The sequence below is a fragment of the Salvelinus namaycush genome, chromosome 2, assembly GCF_016432855.1.
Source record: "Salvelinus namaycush isolate Seneca chromosome 2, SaNama_1.0, whole genome shotgun sequence".
Lineage (NCBI taxonomy): Eukaryota > Metazoa > Chordata > Actinopteri > Salmoniformes > Salmonidae > Salvelinus > Salvelinus namaycush.
Genome location: NC_052308.1, coordinates 34,529,543 through 34,555,806, shown reverse-complemented (window position 1 = coordinate 34,555,806; position 26,264 = coordinate 34,529,543). Strand labels below are relative to the sequence as shown.

Below are 26,264 nucleotides of genomic sequence, written 5' to 3'. Positions count from 1 at the left end.
AACTCCATCATCAAGTTTGCTGACAACACCACGGTTGTAGGCCTGATAACCAACAATGACGAGTCAGCCTATAGGGAGGAGGTAAGTGAACTGGCATTGTGGTGCCAGGACAGCAACCTCTCCCTCAATGGCAGTAAAACAAAGGAGCTGATTGTTGACTTCAGGAAGCAGAGGGAACATGCTCCAATCCACATCAACGGGACTACAGTAGAGAGAGTTAAGAGGGAGTAGAGAGAGTTAACAGTTAAGTTCCTCGGCGTCCACATCACCGAGGACTTGTCATGGACCAACAACACCACCAGTCTTGTCAAGAGGGTGCAACAGCATCTACGGCGGCTGAAGAAATTCGGAATGTCACCCTGAGTCCTCTCCAAATACTAACTCTGCAGCATCGAGAGCGTCCTGACCGGTTGCATCACGGCCTGGTATGGGAATTGCATCGTCCACGACTGCAAGACCCTCTTCCGGGTGGTGGAGACGGCCCAGTACATCACTGCTCCCACCCACCGTGCTCCCGGGCTCCCAAGTGGCGCAGTGGTCTAAGACATCCAGGCTGCATCAAATCCGACCGTGATTGGGAGTCCCATAGGGCGGCGCACAATTGGCCCAGCGTCGTCCGGATTTGGCTGGGGTAGGTCATTATTGTAAATAAGAATTTGTTCTTAACTGCCTTGCCTAGTTAAATAAATAAAAATCCAGGACATCTACCCGAAACGGTGCCTGAGGAAGGCCCGCAGCATCATCAAGGACCCCACACACCCCCGCCACGAGCTGTTTTCTCCCTTACCGTTGGGCAGATGGTATCAGAGCATGAGGTCTGATATCAACAGGCTCAGAGACAGTTTTTATCTACAAGCCATCAGACTGCTGAACACTTGAACTGGACTGACCACCTGCTCTGCTTCTCCGCACCTTAGCAAACATGCACGCACGCACCCACACACACACACACACATTCATGCTACACACGCATCACAACTGCAGCTACCAGACTCTTATTATGATTGGTAAATACTGCACAATTTGAACATCTTTCCCCAAACCCCCTTCCCCAAAACACGTGTAAATATTGGGCTATAAATTGTATCTTCCTGTATTATACTAACATGCTTATTCTATTCTACTGAGCCATTTACTTTATGTTTGTATTCCTATCTTTTATTATTGTCCCCCATGATGAAATCGGGGAAGGGACTGTGGATCTGTCTTCGTCCGTCCGTTCATTTGTCCGTTAGTCACACGCAATAATTCAGACAGCACTGGGTCGAGTTTGAAGGGCCGAGTTAGATGAAACCTTGGGGGAATGATGCGTCTTGCAAATCTTTACTGATTGGTCCAAGCCGGGAGCTATAGTAATTAACTGAAATGTGTTAGTTACACGCGATATCTCAATTGGCCCAAGTGGGGGTTCTGCATAACTAATGGGGGACAAAATGTTTACTGTTGCCTTGTTTCTTATTGTTATTGCATTGTCGAGAAGGAACCTGCAAGTAAGGAATTCGTTGGACGGCGTATACCATGTGTATCCCGTACATACTCTAAAATCTCCTATTTTTTAAGTTTTGAATGAAGGCCTACCTTAACATTCTAGCATCAGTTTGCTTTAGAATGCATAGAGATAATTTCAATGGTATGTTCTAGAAGGGAATAGAGAAATAGGCCTAATATTCCTCAACAGATTTATTTTGAACGATCCACAGCACCACTTTACGAACATTCAACCTATGTTGAGAAACACTGCTTGGTAGAGCTGGGCGGCAATATAGACAAAAATCCATATCGCGATAAATTGCTTGAATTGATGCGATAACGATAAATAGAACAATACGTTTATAACATTAATGTGCACCACTTTTAAAAAATCCTTTAAACTACTAATAATATTAGTTATGGTTATAACTATCAATTGTCCCATTAACAATCACACATTTAGCTAACTTATTTCATTTCAAACTTCACATTTCTCTAGTATAGGCTACTTATGGTGATGACAATATCAGCGATAAGTGATTGGTGTGGTCGGTGTCGATCATTTTTGGTTTATCGTCTCAGTTCTACTACTTTGTCTACTGTGGTGAAGGTTGCCAAAATAAAGGAAGGAAACAAATCATGGATACAAAGTATATTGAAAGCAGGTGCATCCACACAGGTATGGTTCCTGAGTTAATTAAGCAATAAAACATCCCACCATGCTTAGGGTCGTGTATAAAATGCCAGTTGCCAATTATTTTGGCTACCATGGCTAGAAGAAGAGATTTCAGTGACATTGAAAGATGGGTTCAAAGGAGCATAGGAGGTTTAAAGTGTGTGTGTGTTTCTGTCTCAGTCACTAGATCTCAACCCAATTGAGCACTTATGGGAGATTCTGGAATGGGGCCTGAGACAGCATTTTCCACTGCCATCAACAAAACACAAAATTATGGGATTTCTTGTGGAAGAATGGTGTCAAGTCCCTCTAGTAGAACATCAGATACTTGTAGAATTCATGCCAAGGCACATTGAAGCTGTTCTGGAGGCTCGTGGTGGGCCAACCCCCTAGACACTTTATGTTGGTGTTTCCTTTAGTAGTCTGCCAGCTGTTGCTCAGCCAGCACGCTCACATCTCACCTCTCTGCCATTCAACAGGCTGTACAATGGGAACACTGTTGGACAGCAATTTGGGCCCAAATGTAACCGTGGCGATCGTATCGGCTGTGGGATCTACCTAGAGTCGTTGGAGGATGGACGAACAACAGTCCTCTTCACCAAGAACGGAAAAGAAGTAAGCTAAGCTCCTAGTCTTATTCTCTTCCACACACCTGTAGACCTACAACATACAATCAACATCTTGCTGTAATTGGAGAAAGATTACCCTACCTTCGTCTGGTATTTATATTTTCTATGATATGTAACGCCTCCATATGCCATGAATGCAGATTGGGCCACAGAGATTGAGTCTTAATTTCGTAGTCTTACTCATGAGACCACGTGTGCAGTCAGGATCAAGGCTTTGGTCTTAGACTGGGTCTAGTACTCAATGGTCCTGGACTGGTCCAGACTCCATCTATCTGTCACCCATCGGACATAGTAACATTGTGTTTGCGTCCAGGTGGGCACGGTCGTGGTCCCAGGGTCTCCAGAGGCACTTTACCCGGCCGTGGGGATGCACTCCTTGGGGGAGGAGGTGCAGCTGGATCTGCAGGCTGAGTGGGGGATGGAGGAGGACGGACTAATGATGGTTGACAGCCACGAGGACGAGTGGGGGCGTCTCCATGACGTCAGGGTCACCGGGACGGTAAGGACCTGGTCTTGCCTGTTGTCTTCTAGGCTACATACTGAATTAATGTTATTCACATGATCTTCTTGTAGTGATTATGTTACACCTCATCTTCTCAACATACATATTATGTAAATTGTGTATGACTATGAATAAACAACCTTTGTATGAAGAAAGAGAGGGTATAATTACGTTCCAATGTCCATACTAGCGTACCACTTAGAATTAGTGTTGTCACGGTACCAGAATATTTACTGGTAACAAGGTTTAGTATCACGATACTCGCTACCATCACGGTACCTGATATCAAAACGTTATCACTTCAAAATGGCACTTGATCCAGACGGATCTTTTGAGTTCAATATCATGACATTTGAAATGTTTGATGTCCATTTTTCAGAGACAGCCATGTATGCATTAATGAATCAATTATACAATCACGCAATCAATTTGACTTTGCTTTTAGCAATCTAACTACAGTGCCTTCAGAAAGTATTCACACCTCTTTTTCCACATCTGTGGATGTGGACACGACCATCTCGATTCGGTCCTATGTAGCAACATTTTCAATGGTGTTTTTGACATTGGATAAAAGTAGAGCCTCAGAGCTAGAAAATGGTATATCATACACTGCAGTTGAGGAACAACGGGAAAGTAATTCTGCTTTGAAAGTTGCTAAACTTGTAACCCCACTTTTGAGAAAATGGCCCTTGAATGTTTTGGTACACCTACTGGAGAGCTCTTCTTCTACACCCATTCAGCATCGTTCACACCCTCTTAAGCCCCAACCATCTTTTTAACGATTCACATGTGAGGCCATGCGCTAAACGGAGTAAGGTAGTGTAGTAAACAACCAAAGATTTCAAGACTAAAAGTGGTGAAAGTAGAAGCAAAAATACACGTTATCTAGTCCTTGGCCTGTATCCTAATCTGACTTTGGTGCAGGTCATGTTGTTCTTCACACTACCGTCTCTGGTAAACACGCACTACATGAAATAAAATCAAAGTTTATTTGTCAGATGCAGGATACAGAAGATGTAAATAGTACAGTGAAATGGTTACTTGCATAGTAGCAATATCACAAATAGAAAGTGTCCAGATAAATATTGTATAAATATTTTATAAATATTAGTTGTCTAAATTGATGGGTCATGTGAAAGAAATGCTATAACCACCTCCCAGCCACATCTAGCTAAGTGGATGGGTCATTATTGTGGATGGGTCACCATGTACACATGTTCATGAAATACAATAGATGACCGTAATCACCCCCAGACACACCTGGCTAACTTGGTGGGTTATGTAATCATCTGTCGAATAGTCTTTGTTTAGACCTGTAGCTAGCTAGCTAAACAATGAACCTAATGGTGCTTTCAAGACAACTGGGAACTTGGAAAAATACAAGGTCAAAACATGAAGTCAGTGGTCTTCGGGTCGGAAAGTCGGGGCTCCCAAATAGGAATCCCGAGTTGTTTGACCGTTCAAAACGATTTTTCAGTTGGAGCTAGTTTTTTTTCTCGAGTTTCCAGTTGTCTTAAAAGCACTGAACTTGGAAGTCAGTTCCCAGTTCCCAGTTGTTTTGAATGTGGCAATAATCCCAACCCATACTACTAGCAATACAAACTGACTGTCATAGCTGGCCATCATGCATGAATCTGTAGGTAGCTAAAGCTAACCAACTAGGTTCAATGTTAGCTAGCTAACATTAGGCAATAACTAGCAATGATTTCTGGGATACAAATAATATTACTACACAGATCATACACATAAAGTTAACTAGCGAGCCAGCCAGCTAACGTACGTTTTAACTTACAATGAAAACAACATTCTGACAGAATTCAAAATGTTTAATATCTGAAATATCTGACATTCTTCCGTGACAACAACACTGTTGAACGCTATTTCTTAAGACTACAATGTCTGGTTCAATGAACATGTTTTGACCTATATCAGGAATTTCCTCATTGTCTGATTCATTTTGGAGAGTTGGAGAGAGTCAGCATGGCACGATCGTCCTCCAGAAAGTGGAGAGCATTAGCAACACTTTTGGAGTTCTTCATGATATCTTTCAAAAAAGATGCGGTAGAAAGTATTACCTACATATACTGAGCAGCTCATGTTATATACAGAAACATACCGCATGGCAGACCAATCCGAACTCATCTTTCGGCATGTCCAGCCCATCCATTATCTCAGCCAATCACAGCTAGTGGGAAGGTCCCTGTCTTTTTCCATGGCTAAACCAAATAATTTATTTTTTTTGGTCATATTTACAGATGGCATACAAGTGTGTCATTAAGGTACATGAAAGTTCACATGTTCCAGAAGGCATTTGTGTTTACGTTCAAATGCCTCTCCTGTGAAGTAGTTACGTGCAACATACGCCTAGTCCTGAAACGAGTCACATTTTGGTATGTTACAGCCTGAATTTAAAATTGATTAAGTTGAGATTTGTTGTATCACTGGCCTATACACAATACTCCATAATGTCAAAGTGGAAATATGTTTTTACATTTTTTTGCAAATTGTTAAAAGCTGAAAAGTCTTGGGTCAATAAGTATTTAATCCCTTTGTTATGGCAAGCCTAATAAGTTCAGGAGTAAAAATGTGCTTAACAAGTCACATAAGTAATGTGCAATTATAGTGTTTAACATGATTTTTGAATAACTACCTCATCTCTGTACCCCACACAATTATTTGTAAGGTCCCTTAGTCAAGCAGTGAATTTCAAACACAGATTCAACCACAAAGACCAGGGATGTTTTCCAATGCCTCGCAAAGAAGAGAACATAATGGTAGATGGATAAAAAAAAGCAGACATTGAATACCCCTTTGAGCATGGTAAAGTTATTAATTAAGCCTTGGGTGTATAAATACACCCAGTCACAACAAAGATACAGGCGTCCTTCCTAACTCAGTTGCCGAGAGGAAGGAAACAGCTCAGGGATTTCACCATGACGGCCAATGGTGACTTTAAAACGGCCAATGGTGAGTTTAATGGCTGTGATAGGAGAAAACTGAGGATGGATCAACAACATTGTAGTTACTCCCCAATACTAACTTAATTGACAGAGTGAAAAGAAGTAAGCCTGTACAGAATATAAATATTCCAAATCATGCAACCTGTTTGCAAAAAGGCATTAAAGTAATATTGCAAAAAATGTGTCAAAGCAATTAACTTGATGTCCTGAATACAAAGTGTTATGTTTGAGGCAAATCCAATACAACATATTACTGAGTACCACTCTCCATATTTTCAAGCATAGTGGTGGCTGCATCATGTTATGGGTATTAGGCTTGGGCGGTATCCAGATTTTCATATTGGATTTACAGTTTTACCGACATTATAGAATTTGCACAAACTAATAGTGAATCACATAGACGCTGTTAGCTAAATGCTAATGAGCGAAAATTAACATAAATGAATTGCAAATCCAGCTCATAAAGTTTTAGAAGCATAGCTAGTAGCTACCGAATGTCATTTTCTGTGAGTGTGGATATTTATAAGCGAAAGTGAACGAGAGAAATTGTGCAAATGAACAAAGTTGTCATGCATGCTTTTCTAAAGGAAGAGCAGCATGTGTACATGGGAAACGAACAGACAAAAAAAACGTTAGTAGAAAGCGCAGGGGGAAAATGGCAGCTAAACAGATAACTCATCCAGAGCTCTTTGACTTCTGGCAGAAAGCCATTATAAGATATCTGATTGCAAACATTTAGTAGTGAATTGTATATAAGTGTAACTTCATCACCTCATGTTCGCCACACAACAGAGAGTCACCGATAGATACAGTGGGGCAAAAAAGTATTTAGTCAGCCACCAATTGTGCAAGTTCTCCCACTTAAAAAGATGAGAGAGGCCTGTAATTTTCATCATAGGTACATTTCAACTATGACAGACAAAATGAGGGAAAAAAATCCAGAAAATCACATTGTAGGATTTTTAATGAATTTATTTGCAAATTATGGTGGAAAATAAGTATTTGGTCACCTACAAACAAGCAAGATTTCTGGCTCTCACAGACCTGTAACTTCTTCTTTAAGAGGCTCCTCTGTCCTCCACTCGTTACCTGTATTAATGGCACCTGTTTGAACTTGTTATCAGTATAAAAGACACCTGTCCACAACCTCAAACAGTCACACTCCAAACTCCACTATGGCCAAGACCAAAGAGCTGTCAAAGGACACCAGAAACAAAATTGCACCAGGCTGGGAAGACTGAATCTGCAATAGGTAAGCAGCTTGGTTTGAGGAAATCAACTGTGGGAGCAATTATTAGGAAATGGAAGACATACGAGACCACTGATAATCTCCCTCGATCTGGGGCTCCACGCAAGATCTCACCCCGTGGGGTCAAAATGATCACAAGAACGGTGAGCAAAAATCCCAGAACCACACGGGGGGACCTAGTGAATGACCTGCAGAGAGCTGGGACCAAAGTAACAAAGCCTACCATCAGTAACACACTACGCCGCAAGGGACTCAAATCCTGCAGTGCCAGACGTGTCCCCCTGCTTAAGCCAGTACATGTCCAGGCCCGTCTGAAGTTTGCTAGAGAGCATTTGGATGATCCAGAAGAAGATTGGGAGAATGTCATATGGTCAGATGAAACCAAAATATAACTTTTTGGTAAAAACTCAACTCGTCGTGTTTGGAGGACAAAGAATGCTGAGTTGCATCCAAAGAACACCATACCTACTGTGAAGCATGGGGGTGGAAACATCATGCTTTGGGGCTGTTTTTCTGCAAAGGGACCAGGACGACTGATCCGTGTAAAGGAAAGAATGAATGGGGCCATGTATCGTGAGATTTTGAGTGAAAACCTCCTTCCATCAGCAAGGGCATTGAAGATGAAACGTGGCTGGGTCTTTCAGCATGACAATGATCCCAAGCACACCGCCCGGGCAACGAAGGAGTGGCTTCGTAAGAAGCATTTCAAGGTCCTGGAGTGGCCTAGCCAGTCTCCAGATCTCAACCCCATAGAAAATCTTTGGAGGGAGTTGAAAGTCCGTGTTGCCCAGCAACAGCCCCAAAACATCACTGCTCTAGAGGAGATCTGCATGGAGGAATGGGCCAAAATACCAGCAACAGTGTGTGAAAACCTTGTGAAGACTTACAGAAAATGTTTGACCTCTGTCATTGCCAACAAAGGGTATATAACAAAGTATTGAGATAAACTTTTGTTATTGACCAAATACTTATTTTCCACCATAATTTGCAAATAAATTCATTAAAAATCCTACAATGTGATTTTCTGGATTTTTTTTCTCATTTTGTCTGTCATAGTTGAAGTGTACCTATGATGAAAATTACAGGCCTCTCTCATCTTTTTAAGGGGGATAACTTGCACAATTGGTGGCTGACTAAATACTTTTTTGCCCCACTGTATAGAACGCTATGGACTCACCAGCTCCGGTTGTGCTATTTACGAACAAACACGTGACTGGCGTAAATGAGGTGAAATTATAAACACAATCTGCTAAGGTATTACACGAGTTGACTGCAGGTAATAGCTAAAACATTTGCAACCAATATTCAAATGTATTGGAAAAACTTGGGGGGGAAAAAATAGTTTTGATGATGTTGAAAAAACATTTGGTGGCTGTTTTCAAATACCTCGGTATATGGTATATATGTTAATGGAAAGGAAAACGACCCAAAAATAATTCAAACAACTTTTCTGTTAAAAATAAATAAAACATCTGATCCCTAGACAGGCTTAAGAGGAACCTTGGAGTGTGGGTCTTCCGGCGCCAAACTTTTCTGCCGCAGCCACAATAATGTCCCGTTTTTTCAACTTCTTTGAGACTTGTGCCGTACAGTTTATAACTGTGACAATGAACGCAACAAAATCCACCTTTTTAACACACAGGGTATCTTTTGTCTGGCAGCAAACATTTACTACAGGCTGTGGCGTATCCACTACCATATTTTCACTAGAATCACTTGTATTCTCAATTATTTTAATCGCCTCCGCATAGGAGATTAGATTTTAAAATTGTATTTATACGTATTGGGTCCGGGTGGGAAAGCCCCAGGTCCATTTCGGAACGGGTCCAACTTTTTGAACCTGTGAAGACCTCTAGGCTAGAGCTAGCAATGAGTAAGTGGAACATGCTCGGTGCTCTCGCGCTATAAGTGGACATCAGCTGCGCTGGCAGACAGACTCGATCCTCTCAATCAATAAAGATCTGAGACACATACTGTATGATAGAAATACCAAACATTTTTAAATTATAGCACTGAACCATTTTTACAGTATCTAAAAAGTACAGAAGTTTCAGTTTAACGTACGACACTACTTAGAAAGCATGCCCAATACATTGCTTTATTGAAGTAGTATGCTATTGTTGATATCGTAAGATTTTCCTTATGTGTTTGTATCTGTCTCTGTTTCAGTCTGTGTGTCTCTGTGTGTTTGAGTGTTTATGTGTGTGTGGTAACTGCTGAGTGGAGACCTGCCTGGTGGTGTTGGCAATGGCATGCTTGCTGGAGGCTGCAGCGTCTCATCTGTCTGGCCCCTCTGGTTCTGTGAAAGCAGCCTTCATACTGTAGCTACACCTGGGATTATGTTAACACACCTGTAGATTACCACAGTCTGTTTAAATAGGAAAACTGAGGTGGGAGGCCTGGAATGCTCGCTGCTTCAGAAGGAACTTTGACATGAGAGCAAGGAGTCTTCCTCTGTTGACTGAACCCTTTACCATGTCCTTCAGAACCAAGAGAAAAGTCATGTGTTGTCAAGGTGTGACCTAATTGTTCACATTGTTTCATCATTGTTTTCTTATCGTTGACACTAATAAGTGTTTAATGGTGTTTAGTGTGGTTGTTTACTGTTCACTTTGGTTGCCTGGTAACAGCAGGGCTGGAAGTTTTGTGGTTAGGTTGACAGACGGTTAAAGATTTCACTGGAAAACCACAACATTTTCTCATATCATTAGGATGTCTTCCTCATATCATTGGGATGGTTACTTTGCTTTTTGAGAAGAAGTGGAGTGGCTGGCAATAGGTATTTTCCCTTAGCTCATGTAAAGGGATAGTTCACTCCAAAATCAGCGTGGACCCCACATTTTGAGGTTTGAAAATGGCAGAAAATGAACTTTAAGCTCAATGACCAGAATAAGAATGTAAAACAAGTCAGTGGAAATCGAATTAGCATAATAACAAAATAGAGATATCTTCTGCATTGGATGCGTCACAATCCACTGTATCTGCCGATGTCGCACTTCCGCATCTGCGGTGAAAGGCGACAGAGCGGTGTCAAACTATGAGACGTCCCGAAAATCGAGATTCTCACGAACACGTACATGTCAGTTGTTTTGCTCTAGTGCGCCTACAGGTCTCACAAGACTCGTCTGAAGGTCCCCGGTACCAGTTGAAAAAATGAATGGAAGTACAGTTGAAGTCGGAAGTTTACATACACTTAGGTTGGAGTCATTAAAACTCGTTTTTCAACCGCTCCATAAATGTCCTGTTAACAACTATAGTTTTGGTAGGTCGGTTAGGACATCTACTTTGTGCATGACAAGGATTTTTTCCAACAATTGTTTCCAGACAGATTATTTCACTTATAATTCACTCTATCACAATTCCAGTTGGTCAGAAGTTTAAATACACTAAGTTGATGGTGCATTTAAACAGCTTGGAAAATTCCAGAAAATTATGTCATGGCTTAGGAAGCTTCTGATAGGCTAATTGACATCATTTGAGTCAATTGGAGGTGTACCTGTGGATGTATTTCAAGGCCTACCTTCAAACTCAATGCCTCTTTGCTTGACATCATGGGAAAATCAAAAGAAATCAGCCAAGACCTCAGAAAAACAATTGTAGACCACCACAAGTCTGGTTCATCCTTGGGAGCAATTTCCAAACGCCCGAAGGCACCACGTTCATCCGTACAAACAATAGTACGCAAGTATAAACACCATGGGACCACGTAGCCGTCATACCGCTCAGGAAGGAGATGCGTTCTGTCTCCTAGAGATGAATGTACTTTGGTGCGAAAGTGCAAAGCAATCCCAGAACAACAGCAAAGGACCTTGTGAAGATGCTGGAGGAAACAGGTACAAAAGTATCTATATCCACAGTAAAACGAGTCCTATATCGACATAACCTGAATGGCCGCTCAGCAAGGAAGAAGCCACTGCTCTAAAACCGCCATGAAAAAGCCAGACTACGGTTTGCAACTGCACATGGGGACAAAGATCGTACTTTTTGGAGAAATGTCATCTGGTCTGATGAAACAAAAATATAACTGTTTGGCCATAATGACCATTGTTATGTTTGGAGGAGATAGTTTAGTACCAAAAATAAGGGGTTAAATACATGTAACACAATAAATAAATAAGGTTTTCTGATCTTTCTTATGTCTCTCAGATATAGGACAGACACTTCCTTTAGATTTTTTTGGGGGGGATTATCTGTTGTTCCATGTAGTGAATATGTTATTCAATGCATTTGTATGAGCTAATAGCAGTAAGGCCAAATACACATTTTCATCAAATAATACATAAAATTAAAAAAAAGATACTTCAAGGGGTCTTAAAATTCCAAATTAAATAGCAAAGTTATCCTTGGTATGACCTTCTTAAAACAATTCCATATAGCTTAGTAGAACCACCACCCCTGGCTTAGCCAGCGCTTAGATTGTAATGGGTTAAACAAGACTGATTTCTTTAGCACACTAGTTCAAGGTGAGTCATTCTAATTTGGTGAAATGTATATCAGTTCTCTGAATTGGCCTTCCCTAGCCTTTCCTCTCTCTCATTCTCTCTCTACCTCACTCTTTTCCAGCCATGTCGGCCGGTGTTCCAGGAATCAGTAAATCTGACACCAATGGAACAGAGCATGCAAGGATACAGTAACAGTACAGGGGGGCCATTCACTGCAGATTCAGTGTGTTGGTAGAACGCAGGGCTGGAAAAGCTTCCCTCATTCAACACAATCTATTAATAGACAAACTACTCACCTCAGAAAAAAGATCTGTTGATTACCTGTTGACGAACAATAGGGGTTTGCTGTTGTTTTTTTCCGCTAAGTTTTACTACAGAGAGGAAAATAATGGGGCGGGAAATGCAGGCTATGAGTAAGGCTGTGACGGTCATGGAATTTTGGATGACGGTAATTGGCCAGCCAAATGACCTCGGTCATCGTAATAACCGTTTGAATAGCAAAAATACATTTTTGTTTAATTTTCTCCTCTTCTCCGCTCCGGACTGCATGTGCTGCCATAAAAAAATCTAAAGAAAAGACCCCATTCAAGTCAGTGATGGCATATTTGGTGGACTGGCAGCCATTGCGAGTGTACCCATAGGACTAAAGCAGGAAGTAAAAGCAAGAAGTGTAACCATCAATAAGTGCTGTGATTTGTGGAATAAACACAACTGACATTACAAGCCACATCAGTTAACATCATTTGAATGAACATTCTACATTTCAGCAAGGAGCAACAAAGTGTCATCACATTGTTAAGAGTCCATGTTACCGCAGAAACGGACTCAACCACACGAATGCACGCCGTCCCGTCTTTAGTCAGCTACTCGTAAAAAAATGAATATACAGTACCAGTCAAAAGTTTGGACACACCTACTCATTCAAGGGTTTTTCTTATTTTTTTAATATTTTCTATACTGTTTAATAATAGTGAAGACATCAAAACTATGAAATAACACATATGGGATCATGTAGTAACCAAAAAGGAGTGAAACAAATCAAAATCAAAATACATATAATATTTTTGATTCTTCAAAGTAGCCACCCTTTGCCTTGATGACAGCTTTGAACATTCTTGGCATTCTCTCAACTAGCTTGGATTTTTTCCCAACAGTCTTGATGTCACGCCCTGGCCTTAGTTATCTTTGTTTTCTTTATTATTTTAGTTAGGTCAGGGTGTGACATGGGGGATGTATGTGTTTTGTATTGTCTAGGGGTTTTATATGTTTATGGGGCAGTGTCTAGTCTAGGTGTATGTATGTCTATGGTTGCCTAGATTGGTTCTCAATTAGAGACAGCTGTCTATCGTTGTCTCTGATTGGGAACCATATTTAGGCAGCTATATTCATTGGGTAGTTCGTGGGTTATTGTCTATGTCAGTTGCCTGTGTCTGCACTGTTTAGCTTTAGCGTCACGTTCGTTGGTTTGTTGTTTTGTTAGTTTGTCAAGTGTTCTTCATTTCGTATTTAATAAATAGAAGAATGTATTGTTATCACGCTGCGCCTTGGTCTTCCTCTCTTCAATGTTACGACGAACGTGACACTTGAAGGAGTTCCCACATATACTGAGGACTTGTTGGATGCTTTCCCTTCACTCATCCCAAACCATCTCAATTGGGTTGAGGTCAGGTGAATGTGGAGGCCAGGTCATCTGATTCTGCAATCCATCACTCTCCTTCTCCATCAAATAGCCCTTACACAGCCTGGAGGTGTGTTGGGTCATTGTCCTGTCGAAAGAAAAAAGATAGTCCCACTAACCCCAAACCAGATGGGATGGCATATCGCTGCAGAATGCTGTGGTAGCCATGCTGGTTAAGTGTGCGTTTAATTCTAAATAAATCACAGACAGTGTCACCAGCAAGCACCTCCTCCATGCTTCACGGTGGGAACCACACATGCGGAGATCATCAGTACACCTACTCTGCGTCTCACAAAGACACGACGGTTGGAAGCAAAAATCTCAAATTTGGACTCATCAGACGAAAGGACAGATTTCCACCGGTCTAATGTCCATTGCTCGTGTTTCTTGGCCCAAGCAGGTCTCTTCTTATTGGTGTCCTTTAGTAGTGGTTTGTCACCTTGTCACAACACAACTGATTGGCTCAAACGCATTAAGAAGGAAAGAAATTCCACAAATTAACTTTTAACAAGGCACATGTGTTAATTGAAATGCATTCCAGGTGCATACCTCATACCTTTCATAGTTTTGATGTCTTCAGTATTATTCCACAATGTAGAAAATAGTAAAATTAAGAAAAACCCTTGAATGAGTAGGTGTCCAAACTTTTGATTGGTACTGTATATATACAGTGCATTCGGAAAGTATTCAGACCCCTTGACATTTTCCACATTTCTGTTACGCCACAGCCTTATTCTAAAATTGATTAAATAGTTTTTTTCTCAGCAATCTACACACAATACCCCATAATGACAAAGCAAAAACAGGTTTGAATTTTTTTGTGAAATTCTGATTATTTACTCAGTACTTTGTTGAAGCACCTTTGGCAGCGATTACAGCCTCGAGTCTTCTTGGGTATGACGCTACAAGCTTGGCACACCTGTATTTTGGGACTTTCTCCCCTGCATCTCTACCTCGGCTAACCTAAACCCCGCACATTAACTCGGTACCGCTACCCCCTGTATATAGGCTCATTATTGTTATTTTATTGTGTTACAAAAAAACTATCATTTTTTACTTTAGTTTATTTAGTAAATATTTTCATAACTCTATTTTCTTAACTGCATTGTTGGTTAAGGGCTTGTAAGTAAGCATTTCATGGTAAGGTCTATTATACCTGTTGTATTCCGCGCATGTGACAAATACAATTTGGTTTGATCCTCTCAAGCTCTGTCAAGTTGGATGGGGAGCATCGCTGCCCAGCTATTTTCAGGTCTCTCCAGAGATGTTCGATCGGGTTCAAGTCCGGGCTCTGTCTGAGCCACTCAAGGACATTCCGAGACTTGTCCCGAAGCCACTCCTGCGTTGTCTCGGCTGTGTGTTTAGGATCGTTGTCCTGTTGGAAGGTGAACCTTCGCCCCCAGTCTGAGGTCCTGAGCGCTCTGGAGTAGGTTTTCATCAAGGATCTCTCAGTACTTTGCTCCATTCAACTTTGCCTCAATCCTGACAAGTCTCCCAGTCCCTGCTGCTAAAAAATACCCCCACAGCATGATGATACCACAACCAGGCTTAACCGTAGGGATGGTACCAGGGTTCCTCTATACGTGAAGCTTGGCATTCAGGCCAAAGTGCATAATCTTGGTTTCATCGTGGTCTGAGTCCTTTAGGTGCCTTTTGACAAACTCCAAGTGTGCTGTCATGTGCTTTTTACTTAGGAGTGGCTTCCGTCTGGCTACTCTACCATAAAGGCCTGATTGGTGGAGTGCTGCAGAGATGGTTGTCCTTCTGGAAAGTTCGCCCATCTCCACAGAGGATCTCTGGAGCTCTGTCAGAGTGACCTTCGGGTTCTTGGTCACCTCCCTGACCAAGGCCCTTCTCCTCCGATTCCTCAGTTCTAGGAAGAATCTTGGTGGTTCCAAACTTCTTCCATTTAAGAGTGATGGAGCCCACTGTAATCCCGTAGTAATGTTTTGGTTACCCTTCCCCAGATCTGTGCCTCGACACAATCCTGTGTCAGAGCTCTATGGACAATTCCTTCGACAACCCATGGCTTGGTTTTTGCTCTGACATGCACTGTCAACTGTGGGACCTTATATAGACAGGTGTGTGCCTTTCCAAATCATGTCCAATCAATTGAATTTACCACATGTGGACTCCAATAAAGTTGTAGAAACATCTCAAGGATGATCAATAGAAACAGGATGAATCTGAGCTCAATTTCGAGTCTCATAGCAAAGGGTCTGAATACTTTTGTAAACATTTCTAAAAACCTGTTTTCGCTTTGTCATTATGGGGTATTGTGTGTAGATTGATGAGGATGTTTTATTTTATTTAATCCATTTTAGAATAAGGCTGTAAAGTAACAAAAAGTCAAGAGGTATGAATACTTTCCGAATGCACTGTATATATGGTTATTTACATTTTTTAATGGTTATGATGGTTATTTTATTTTCATGGCTGGCTTCATCCATAACCTTAGGTTACATGGTAATACGGTAATTGTGCCAGCCCTAGCTAAGAGACAGACATGGCAGGAGTCACGTAGTAGGGACAGACACCTGTATAAGTTGGAGCATGTAGCCAGCCTACTGTATATTAACTGTACAGTACTTGAGTGAGTAAGACTGTCAGAAATATTGTAAAACCGCTAATGTTTAATGGCGTGAATTTCTGTTGTTTTTGGATGCTGTTGGTATAAGAAGGAAGGGATGCCATGGGGGCGTGATTTCAGATTTGTGGTAATTTTTCATGTCTCACACACTCAACAAGCTACTTCTCTCGGCAGCCCTGTTTCTCCCCTTTTTCTGTCTGTCTGTCTGTCTGTCTGTCTGTCTGTCTGTCTGTCTGTCTGTCTGTCTCTCCCTCTGTCTTTCTGTCTGTCTCTCTCCCGCTCTCCCTTTCCTGTCTTGGTCTCTTACCCTCTTTAGGTCTCTTTGTCTTTCATTCTGATGGAGATTTATGATGGGGGTTGTCTGTCTGGCAGTATCCGTCGTGAGGCAGGCTGTAGGGTTGGTGTCTGACTCAGTAGGGAGACACACCATACCTGCTTTAGCATGGGTAGGGGTGGTTGTGCAGGGTTAGGGCGTGCAGCTGAATGGCCCTGGGACAGGCAAGGCAAACCTGCATACCTCTTTCACTTTTAATTATAACCCACTTCCCCAAATACGCCCCAATACCTCGTCACTAGGGCTGTGACAATATCAGTATTGCAATATTTTTTTCCATGGGAAAAATGAAAACACGAAGCAGATCAAACTCTTTGGTCTTTTAAAATCCTGCTGTATGTCAAATATTGTGTGTTGTAGCTTGGAAAGTAAATAAATGTGACTCTGGATGACATGACAACATAATGTTTTTTACCAACATTAGGGCTGTTTTCCTAAAGAAGTCAAATCCGCTTTGTGTTTTGTTTCCTTGCCACAATACTAACGCGTATCGCAATACAGGTATTGACCCAGCACTACGTGTCACAGCAACACCCCAAAAACCATCCGTGCATCCAGTCGCTGTCCCAAACCCCTAATCCACTCCACATTGACCCTGGCAAGGGGCAATCCCAGCCACACCACTCACACACTTCCAAAATGTGGAGACAGCAGCCAAGACCTTTTTTGGCAGGCTAAATCCAAAGCCAGAACAGAAAAAGGGCGATTCCATGCCAGTATAGCCCAAAACATTTTGGGTAACTCAGATTGTTCTGGCAATTCTCACATAGAAAATTCATTGGGAGGAAGGATGTTTTACATACTTTTTACATTTGGATCACAAACAATTTGTGAGATAATCATAACAAAAGTGGGCATTTTAGGCCCTTTTTTAATACAGACCCTTTGATCCATGAACAGTACATGATACAGACAACATATTATATCATTATACTCCTTATTGTGTGCTCAAACATGAAGTATGTCTAGATTCTGAAATACCATTTTTCACATACATAAAAAATATGAATATCTCAAAAGTACCCTTTTTGATTTGGCCTGTTTTCAGACATATTTTTTGGAACAATATACTCTTTAAACATGTTTTTTAAAAGCCTCTAAACCTTGCGTGTCCCAGATTTCCCACAACGGTTGGTATTTAAAAAATTTGAACTTGACGGGAAAGTGTGAGTATCTCCACGCACGTCTCTCAGACCATGCGTACGCACACCTTGTAGTGGTTGAAGAATGGTATTGCAAGCAAATATTGTTATTTTGTGGAAATGGAGGTGTTTGTTGACGGGATTGATTCATAACAATGGTAATGAAAAATATGCGTTTGCAGTTGTTGAGTAGATCGCATAACTGGGCATGCAGTCCTAATATGTTTTTCATTAGCCTATAATATAAAGCGTCATATGGCAAGATGTCTCTCCTTTTCTGAAATGATTGGTTTGGCCCGCTGCTAGGCTATACAACAAACCATTCAACCATCCCTCATTTAGCCAGCAGCATACCACCCTGCATCCCACTGCTGGCTTGCTTCTGAAGCTAAGTAGGTTTGGTCCTAGTCAGTCCCTGGATGGGAGACCAAATTCTGCTGGAAGTGATGTTAAAGGAGGCACCCTTTCCTCTGGTGTCAAAAAAAGAATAACCCAATCCCCCAGAGCAGTGATTGGGGACATTGCCCTTTGTGGAGTGCTGTCTTTCAGCTGGGATGTTAAACTGGTGTCCTGACTCGCTGTGGTCACTAAAGATCCCATGACACTTATTGTAAGAGTAGGTCCTGGCTAAATTCCCAATCTGGCCCTCATATTGTCACCTCATCATCCCCAGCTTACAATTGGCTCATTCCTCCTCTCCCCTGTAACTATTCCCCAGGTCGTTGCTGTAAATGACAATGTGTTCTCAGTCAACTTACCTGGTGAAATAAGGGTAAAAAAAAAATCATGCTTGAAAGTAATAGACTGGTAGCCTATCATAGTCTACAATCTCAGAGCCTATAACAAGGAAGGATATTAACACAATCTATCGATAAATGTAATATTGAGCGGCCAGTGTTTGACACATATAGGTGCCTGCATGCATGTTCACTACAAAAGATTAAATCATTTTGCCCATACCTCTATAGAAATGTAATAATATTTGCCATTGCTTTTTCCTTATAGAAATGGTCAAGGCCCAGTTCCAATATTTCCAAATCATACAACAAATGATACCGTTTTTGTCACCATAAAAGGTGAATGGAGGCCGTTTTCAGGCGGGGTTGTAACACTCATTCACTAGCACACATACAGGTAACTGCCATTATAAAGGAACCACCAACATAAAGTGTCTTAATAGGGTGTTGAGCCAGAACAGCTTCAATGCACCTTGGCATATATTCTACAAGTGTCTGGAACTATTTTGGAGGGATTTTGACACCATTCTTCAATTAGAAATTCCATCATTTGGTGTTTTGTTGGTAGTGGTGGAAAATTCTGTCTCAGGCGCTGCTCCAGAATCTCTCATAAGTGTTCAATTGGGTTGAGATCTGGGATTGAGACGGCCATGGCTTATGGTTTACATCTTTTTCATGCTCATCAAACCATTCATTGACCATTCGTGCCCTGTTGAGGGGATATTGTCATCCTATGAAAGGCACAGCCATGGTAGACAAAATAATGGCCTATCCAAAATGTTTATACATGACCCTAAGCATGATTGGATGTTAATCGCTTAATTAACTCAAGAACCACACCCTGTGTGGAAACACCTGCTTTCAATATACTTTGTATCCCTCGTTTACTCAAGTGTTTCCTTTATTTTGGCAATTACCTCTATATAGTATGACTGATTTATCAATGAAAACATGTGTATATGTTGCGTGCGGCAGTTTTATAAATCAAAATCATTTATTGTGCACACTAATTCTTGAATCACCATTTACGTCAGAATATTGTGAGAAATTTACACACAATTGATAAATGAGGCCCCAGAAGAGGGAGTTCCCTTTGAATCCATTTTCCCATTCACTGTTGGTGACGCTCATAAAATTTATCATAAAGTGTACTTTTCTCAAATAAGTTGATATTTTTTTTTAAATGAAAAACAAAAAAAAAACATTGGGTCACCACACCATGTCATTGGATTTTCAACATTGCGTAATCAATTGTATTTTTGTAAACTTAAGTTAATAATTTTTATTTTGAAAATAAAGACATGGCATGGATAAAATTATTGGCACCTGGAGCTAATACTTTGTTGCACAGCCTTTGGCCAAGATAACTGCCAATAAATGCTTATTGTAGCCATCAATGAGCTTGCTGCACCTTTCTACTGGAAGTTTGGCCCACTTTCCAGCAACAAACTGCTCTAATCCTTCAATGTTTGAGAGGTGCCCTCCACCAACTGCTGTTTTCAGATCTCGCCACTGGTTTTGGATGTGATTCAGATCTGAACAATTGGCTGGCCACTCCAGAACAGTCCAGCAGCTTAAGTTTACACAAATGTAATTGGTTCTGCAATGTTGAAAATCCAATGACCAATTTTTGACCATTTAAAAAAAAAAATATTCAACTTATTTTAAAAGAAGTAGGGAATTATTTAAGAAAAGTGCAAATGTACCAATATATTTGGACGGCACTGTAACTTCAAAATTGTCAGAGAGCCCATTCTGGTAATGTTACTTACAGTCAGGTCTCAAATTATGAGCAAAAAAAAGATGAGCAAAAAATACTGTATAAAATAAATAATAGAAATACTGAGCAATTACAGTGCCTTCAGAAAGTATTCACACCCCTTGACTTTTTCCACATTTAGTTGTGTTACAGCCTAAATTTAAAATGGATTAAATAGAGATTTTTTTGTCACTGGCCTACACACAATACCCCATAATGTCAACGTTTATTTGTTTATTTTTTACGAATGAATAAAAAATGACAAGTTGAAATGTCTTGAGTCAATAAGTATTCAACCCCTTTCTTATGGCAAAGCTAAATAAGTTCAGGAGTAAAAATGTGCGTAACAAGTCACATAATAAGTTGCATGGACTCTGTGTGCAATAATAGTGTTAAACATGATTTTTGAAGGACTACCTCATCTCTGTACCCCACACATACAATTATTTGTAAGGTCCTTTAGTCGAGCAATACATTTAAAACACAGATTCAACCACAAAGACCAGGGAGGTTTTCATCTATTGGTAGATGTGTAAAAAAAAAAAAAAGGGGGGAGAAAAAGGAGTCAATAAATTTTTTGTCTGAATACAAAGTGTTACCTTATGGCAAATCCAATACAACACATTACTCAGTACCACTCTCCATATTTTCAAGCATAGTGGAGGCTGCATCATGTTATGGGTATGCTTGTAATCGTTTTGTAAACAAAACTTCCAGTCAGCTGTGGCATACTTTAGTAGCTAGCTTGCTTGCTCATTTGCAAATCATCATAACACTTGCGAATTCAATGTTTTCGGGCGGCAGCAATATTTTTGGGGAAGCCTGGCTTCCCTTGGCATTCACAAGTACACGGCACTTATCGTCATGCAACATTAGATCAATGACTGTCAACACAATTACATGCTTAGTTCGACATTGAAGGAGAGGACGTAGTTGTCACAAAATATGAGGTATTTTCGTAAGGTAGAAAGAAATTTGAGCAACAACAAAACTATTTTTGGCCAGACTTTATGCTATTGAATTCAATGCTTCGGGTGGTAACAATGTCATACTCTTTTTGTCCAGACAGCATCAGATACATGGGCTACACATACTGAGACAAGGGGTGCTGTTGCGCTCACTTGGATGCTTTCTTCGGTGAGAGACATTCAGCCACTTGCGAATTGAAAGATAATTATGAAACAGAGAGACGAAAGATACATTATTTTATGCGTTGTTTTATTTGTATGTATTTTTTGGGGGGGTTGGGGCTGGCTTCCCTTGGCATCCATAAATACACGCCACTGTTCGGCATGCAAAATTAGATAAATGACTGTCAACACAATTACATGCTTAGTTTGACACTGAAGGTGAGTTGTCACAAAAGATGAGAGGTGTTTTCGGAATGTAGAAAGAAAGTAATTTGAACAACAACAAAACGTTTAACCGGCGATTCGTAACGTTTGAATCGATTTCCTAAACGATGCATTCTACATTTGGATCGGGCCCTGTGGTCCGATGAACATATATGTCTCAAGCATTTGAATCGTTACGTCCCTAATAACTCACTATTTGGATTTATTTATTTTGTACAGTCATTTTTGCTAATCTTTATTAAGGATGTCAATCATTTCGGGCCCCACTGTATAGGTCTAAAAAGAGCCTAAAAATAAAATGTTCATTATGGTAAAAAAAAATCATAAGTGATACAAATGTAAAAAGCATGTCAAACTTCCTTCCTTCCAATTAAGTTTCTATATGATAACTGACAGAACAATCTGTGATACCAAAAATATTTAAGGCTATCCTGGTGTGGAATCGCTCTAAAAATGGATCCTGGCATCTGATCTTAAAGCAGGATCTCGCACCTTGTGAAATATAGTGGAGACCATGATTCGATTTTTCAGAAAATATTCTAGCCATATTCATGTTAGGGTTGGAACTCTGTGACTGTTTGCAGTGCTTGCCTGTGTGACTGTGGGTCTTTGGCTGGATGGCTGCCTATTCTGCATCAAGCCTATGTGTATTGCATATGTGTGTACGTGTTGGCTCCAGCGTAGCAAAATACTGGGGTTAAGGCTAAGACCTGCCTAGAGCGTTTTAAAACAATTATTGTATTAAGAGGTGTTGACTTACCTGAGGAATGAAGGTGTCGACACAGGGCTGCATGGTTTTGTATGTTTTGCTCAGATGATGAAACCGTCTCCCACATAACATTGCTGCTGTGGCAGCCTGCAAAGTTAGGCTAGATGGTGGCTTGACATTAGCTTTTTTAGCTACTCGTCCTTTGGACAAGTAGGACCGATTTTGTTCTTGTCCGATTTAAAAAAGGTGTGTAACACCTTGGGCCAAAAAGGTGACTGTAAATTGTGTTGTATGATTCAAGGAACCACTTCACGGCAGGTAACCTACCGGTTCAGGGTGTTGGGCCAGTAACTGAAAGGTCGCTGGTTCAAATCCCCAAGACAACTATGTGACAAATCTGTGCCCTTGAGCAAGGCAATTAACCCTAATTGCTCCTGTGAGTCACTCTGCTAAATGACTAAAATGTAAAACAATTAGTATTGAATAGAGGAGAATCCCAGCTCTCCAACTGTGTTAGAATTTTTTCTCAAAGCCCAATTTTGAGTGGTTGAGATACGGTTTTACAACCGGAGTATGTAGCATCGGTTTCATCAACTGCGCACCCTTATTAACTGAGTGTTGGCTAGTTGCAGTTATACACGAGTGCCGGTGGAAAGTTATTTTAGAACATCGTACATGACAATGCATTAATACATGCTAATAGGTAAACAGTTAACTAGCGAGATAACCTGCCAAACTACACTATGTTTTGGATTGGCAATCTAGTTAGTCTGTTGTAGGCTATATCATTATTTTACCTGCTGCGCAATGTCTCTCTCTCTCTCCTCTGACAACTGCCCACTCACACTGGCTATAACTGGGCAAATAACTCAATAATTAGACATTAATATCCAGAAATGTGCACATGCAGCTAGGCTCGCGTTGATCTAAAAAAACGCATTTCGCGACTGCATGATTGAAAGACCGTTTGTGCCTGTCAATGCAGGCCTACAATAATTATACTCCGATGCTCTCTGCAGATATTGGGAACACATCGCATCCAGAGGAAACTGATCAATTTCTGATAAGATTCTGAGCCGAATTGTTTGATTGTCCATTCGGACAACTAAATCTATAATCTGCTTGTCCGACAATTGTCTTTATTTGCCCCGGGAAAGTAGACATGTGTTAATGTCGAGTCCTGCTTGCCATCTCCATCTCTTCAGTGCCTCCAACCCTACACCTACCCTCAGGATGAGCTTATTTGCTCTGGTAATGACTGGGTGTTCACTACGGACTGGAGTGATCAGTCAAGCTGACGTGCTAAGAGACATATATTTGGGAACTCCTTAGAAACCTAGACAGGGCAGGTGTTACCAGCATGACATGTACCTACATATATATATATATGAGAGAGAGAGAGAGAGAGAGAGAGAGAGAGAAATCAGATTCCACTCTGCAGAGCCATGGGTAAACTTGCTATTTGTCATGATTAAAGTTTACCAAGGTCAGCCCTGCCACTGCAGACAAAATGACACAGATAGATAAGTAAACGGCCTTCTCACTGCACCTGTTGCTGGGGCAGCGACCAGGTCCAAAAAATAATCCCTTTACCGAGAGAGAGAGAGAGAGAGAAATCAGATTCCACTCTGCAGAGCCATGGGTAAACTTGCTATTTGTCATGATTAAAGTTTACCAAGGTCAGCCCTGCCACTGCAGACAAAATGACACAGATAGATAAGTAAACGGCCTTCTCACTGCACCTGTTGCTGGGGCAGCGACCAGGTCCAAAAAATAATCCCTTTACCTTGCCTTACCGACATCCCTTTACACACACACACACACATCATGAGGATCAGAGAGAGAGAGATTTAGGGATATCACACCCACCGGATCCTGCTGACTGCCACAGGGAGGGCAAGCTACGGTAAATCAGTGACCACACACACTCTATTACTCAGCATCAGGAAGGTGTCATTAGACTGTACCTAGGAGCCCTATTTGGTCTTCAAAGACGCAGGCATGATAGATGGAAAAATAAAAAACTGAAAAAATATAACATATCACATCCATCAATATTGTATTTTTCTTTTTTATTCAAAGTTCAGGAGGTCAAGGTGAAAGTGGGAGGAATAGGAAGAGAAAAGTGAAAGGCCGAAAGAGAGCTATCTGGTAAGCCGGTAATTGCTCTACAGAGAGGAAAGAGAAAAGGGTGGCGTTGACAGATTGTCGTAAAGTAATAATAATGATAATTATTTTTTCCCTGCGTTTTATTTACAGTGCTTGTCTGCTCTCTTTGCTAGTCAGGGCAGAGGGAAAGGGTCACACACAGTGTATCCTGGCACAAATCACACACACACACACACACACCATGTACGTTAATCCTTTTACACCTCACAAGCACAAATGTCACGGCTGTTTTTGTCAAATTGTTATTTTTCCTCTCTCTTGATGTGAAGTATTTGTTTGAGGTGGGAACCATGGTTCTCTGGCAGACGTAAAGCATGTCTAGAGAGTCGGGTCTACCCATGACTGATTCAGGTCACATTGGAGTAATTATCAGTTATATATGCTGAATGTAGTTAGCGAACGACAAGGAAACTAGGCTATGACAGGATATGAGGTCATGAGGCAGATAGACTACCTTATTGAATTGTGTTGATATGACCGGGACCTCAGTGTGACCTCAGATAAATGTTTGTTTATGCTTGTTTTGTACTCTATCAATGAGATGAGTACCTCAGTCACCTTTGACCTCATAGCTCCTCTGTTTTGTCATCTGGACTGGTAAGTGATTGTTTTCTTAATGGCCACCACATGTTCGCTAGTCGACCATTTCATTCGTCACATTAGCTTTAACCTGCGAACACTTTCCTGGTCAATTACAGTACTCTACTTTCTACGCTGATGTGTTCCTGTCAGCCCTACAGATTCTGATCAAGTCACGCCAGAGGGCTCCTGGCCCACAAGTCTGGTTGCAATCAGAGAGTCTTTCTTATGTTTGAGAGGGTTTTACCTGGCGGGTCTTAGTAGCCTTATGCCTGTTCCAGTTGGATTGTCTCTATGATAAATGGTTATAAAAAGCACTTTAGGATGAGTCAAGCGGAACTGTTAAATTGAATAGACAGTCGAAAAGATTCTCATGTCTCTCACCCTCATGACCTGGCCCCTAAAAGCCTTCAAGAGCCCATGGCCGCATCAACCTCTCCTGCTGAAATATTCCTATGTGATAAAATTAAATCAAATGTTATTTGTCACATGCGCCGAATACAACCAGTGTAGACCTTACAGTGAAATGTTTACTTACAAGCCCTTAACAAACAATGCAGTTTTAAGAAAAATAAGTGTGAAGTAAAAAATAGAGAAATAAAAAATAAAAGTTTTTAAAAATTCAAGAGCAGCAATCAAATAACAATAGCGAGGCTATATACAAGGGGTACCGGTACAGAGTCATTGTGCGGGGGCACCGGTTAGTCGAGGGTATATGTGTGAGTGTGTCTGTACATGTCTGTCTGATTCTGTGGTTTCATAAGCACCACAGAGAGAAGATCTATTGTTACCTAAATCCTAAATTCGGCCAAGGTACAAATGTTACATTCACCCTGAAAACTGTTTTGAGGTATTGTCTTCATTATAACTGACCATAGTTTAAGGTAATTAATACAACTCTATATCCTGGTTGTTTTTATTTCTTCCTCAGATTAAATGAGAATTAACACATAGATTGCTGGTTTTGATGCTGAGCCAAGAGTGTGTTTTTACCTTTCAGCAGGAAAGGGCAGAGGGAAAGGGTCACACACAGTGCATCCTGGCACAAATCACACACACACACACACACACATACCCATACCTGGGGCGGCAGGTTGGGCCAGTAATCGAAAGGTTTCTAGATCGAATCCCCGAGCTGACAAGGTAAAAATCTGTCGTTCTGTCCCTGAACAAGGCAGTTAACCCACTGTTCCTAGGCCGTCATTGTAAATAAGAATTCGTTCTTAACTGACTTAGTTAAATAAGTAAGGTTCAATTAAAACTTTTTTTTATTAAAATATCATA

General features: G+C 41.0%; 1 protein-coding gene across 2 annotated transcripts in view; it reads left to right on the top strand.

Annotated features, from left to right (window-relative positions):
- LOC120061984 (SPRY domain-containing protein 3-like) overlaps positions 1-26,264 on the top strand; it is a 52,384-nt gene that overhangs the window by 6,290 nt on the left and 19,830 nt on the right. For both annotated transcript variants that reach the window (XM_039011782.1, XM_039011774.1), the window contains exons 5-6: positions 2,626-2,761; positions 3,089-3,274. In XM_039011782.1, coding sequence (XP_038867710.1) covers positions 2,626-2,761; positions 3,089-3,274 — 322 coding nt within the window. The remainder of the gene's footprint in view (positions 1-2,625; positions 2,762-3,088; positions 3,275-26,264) is intronic.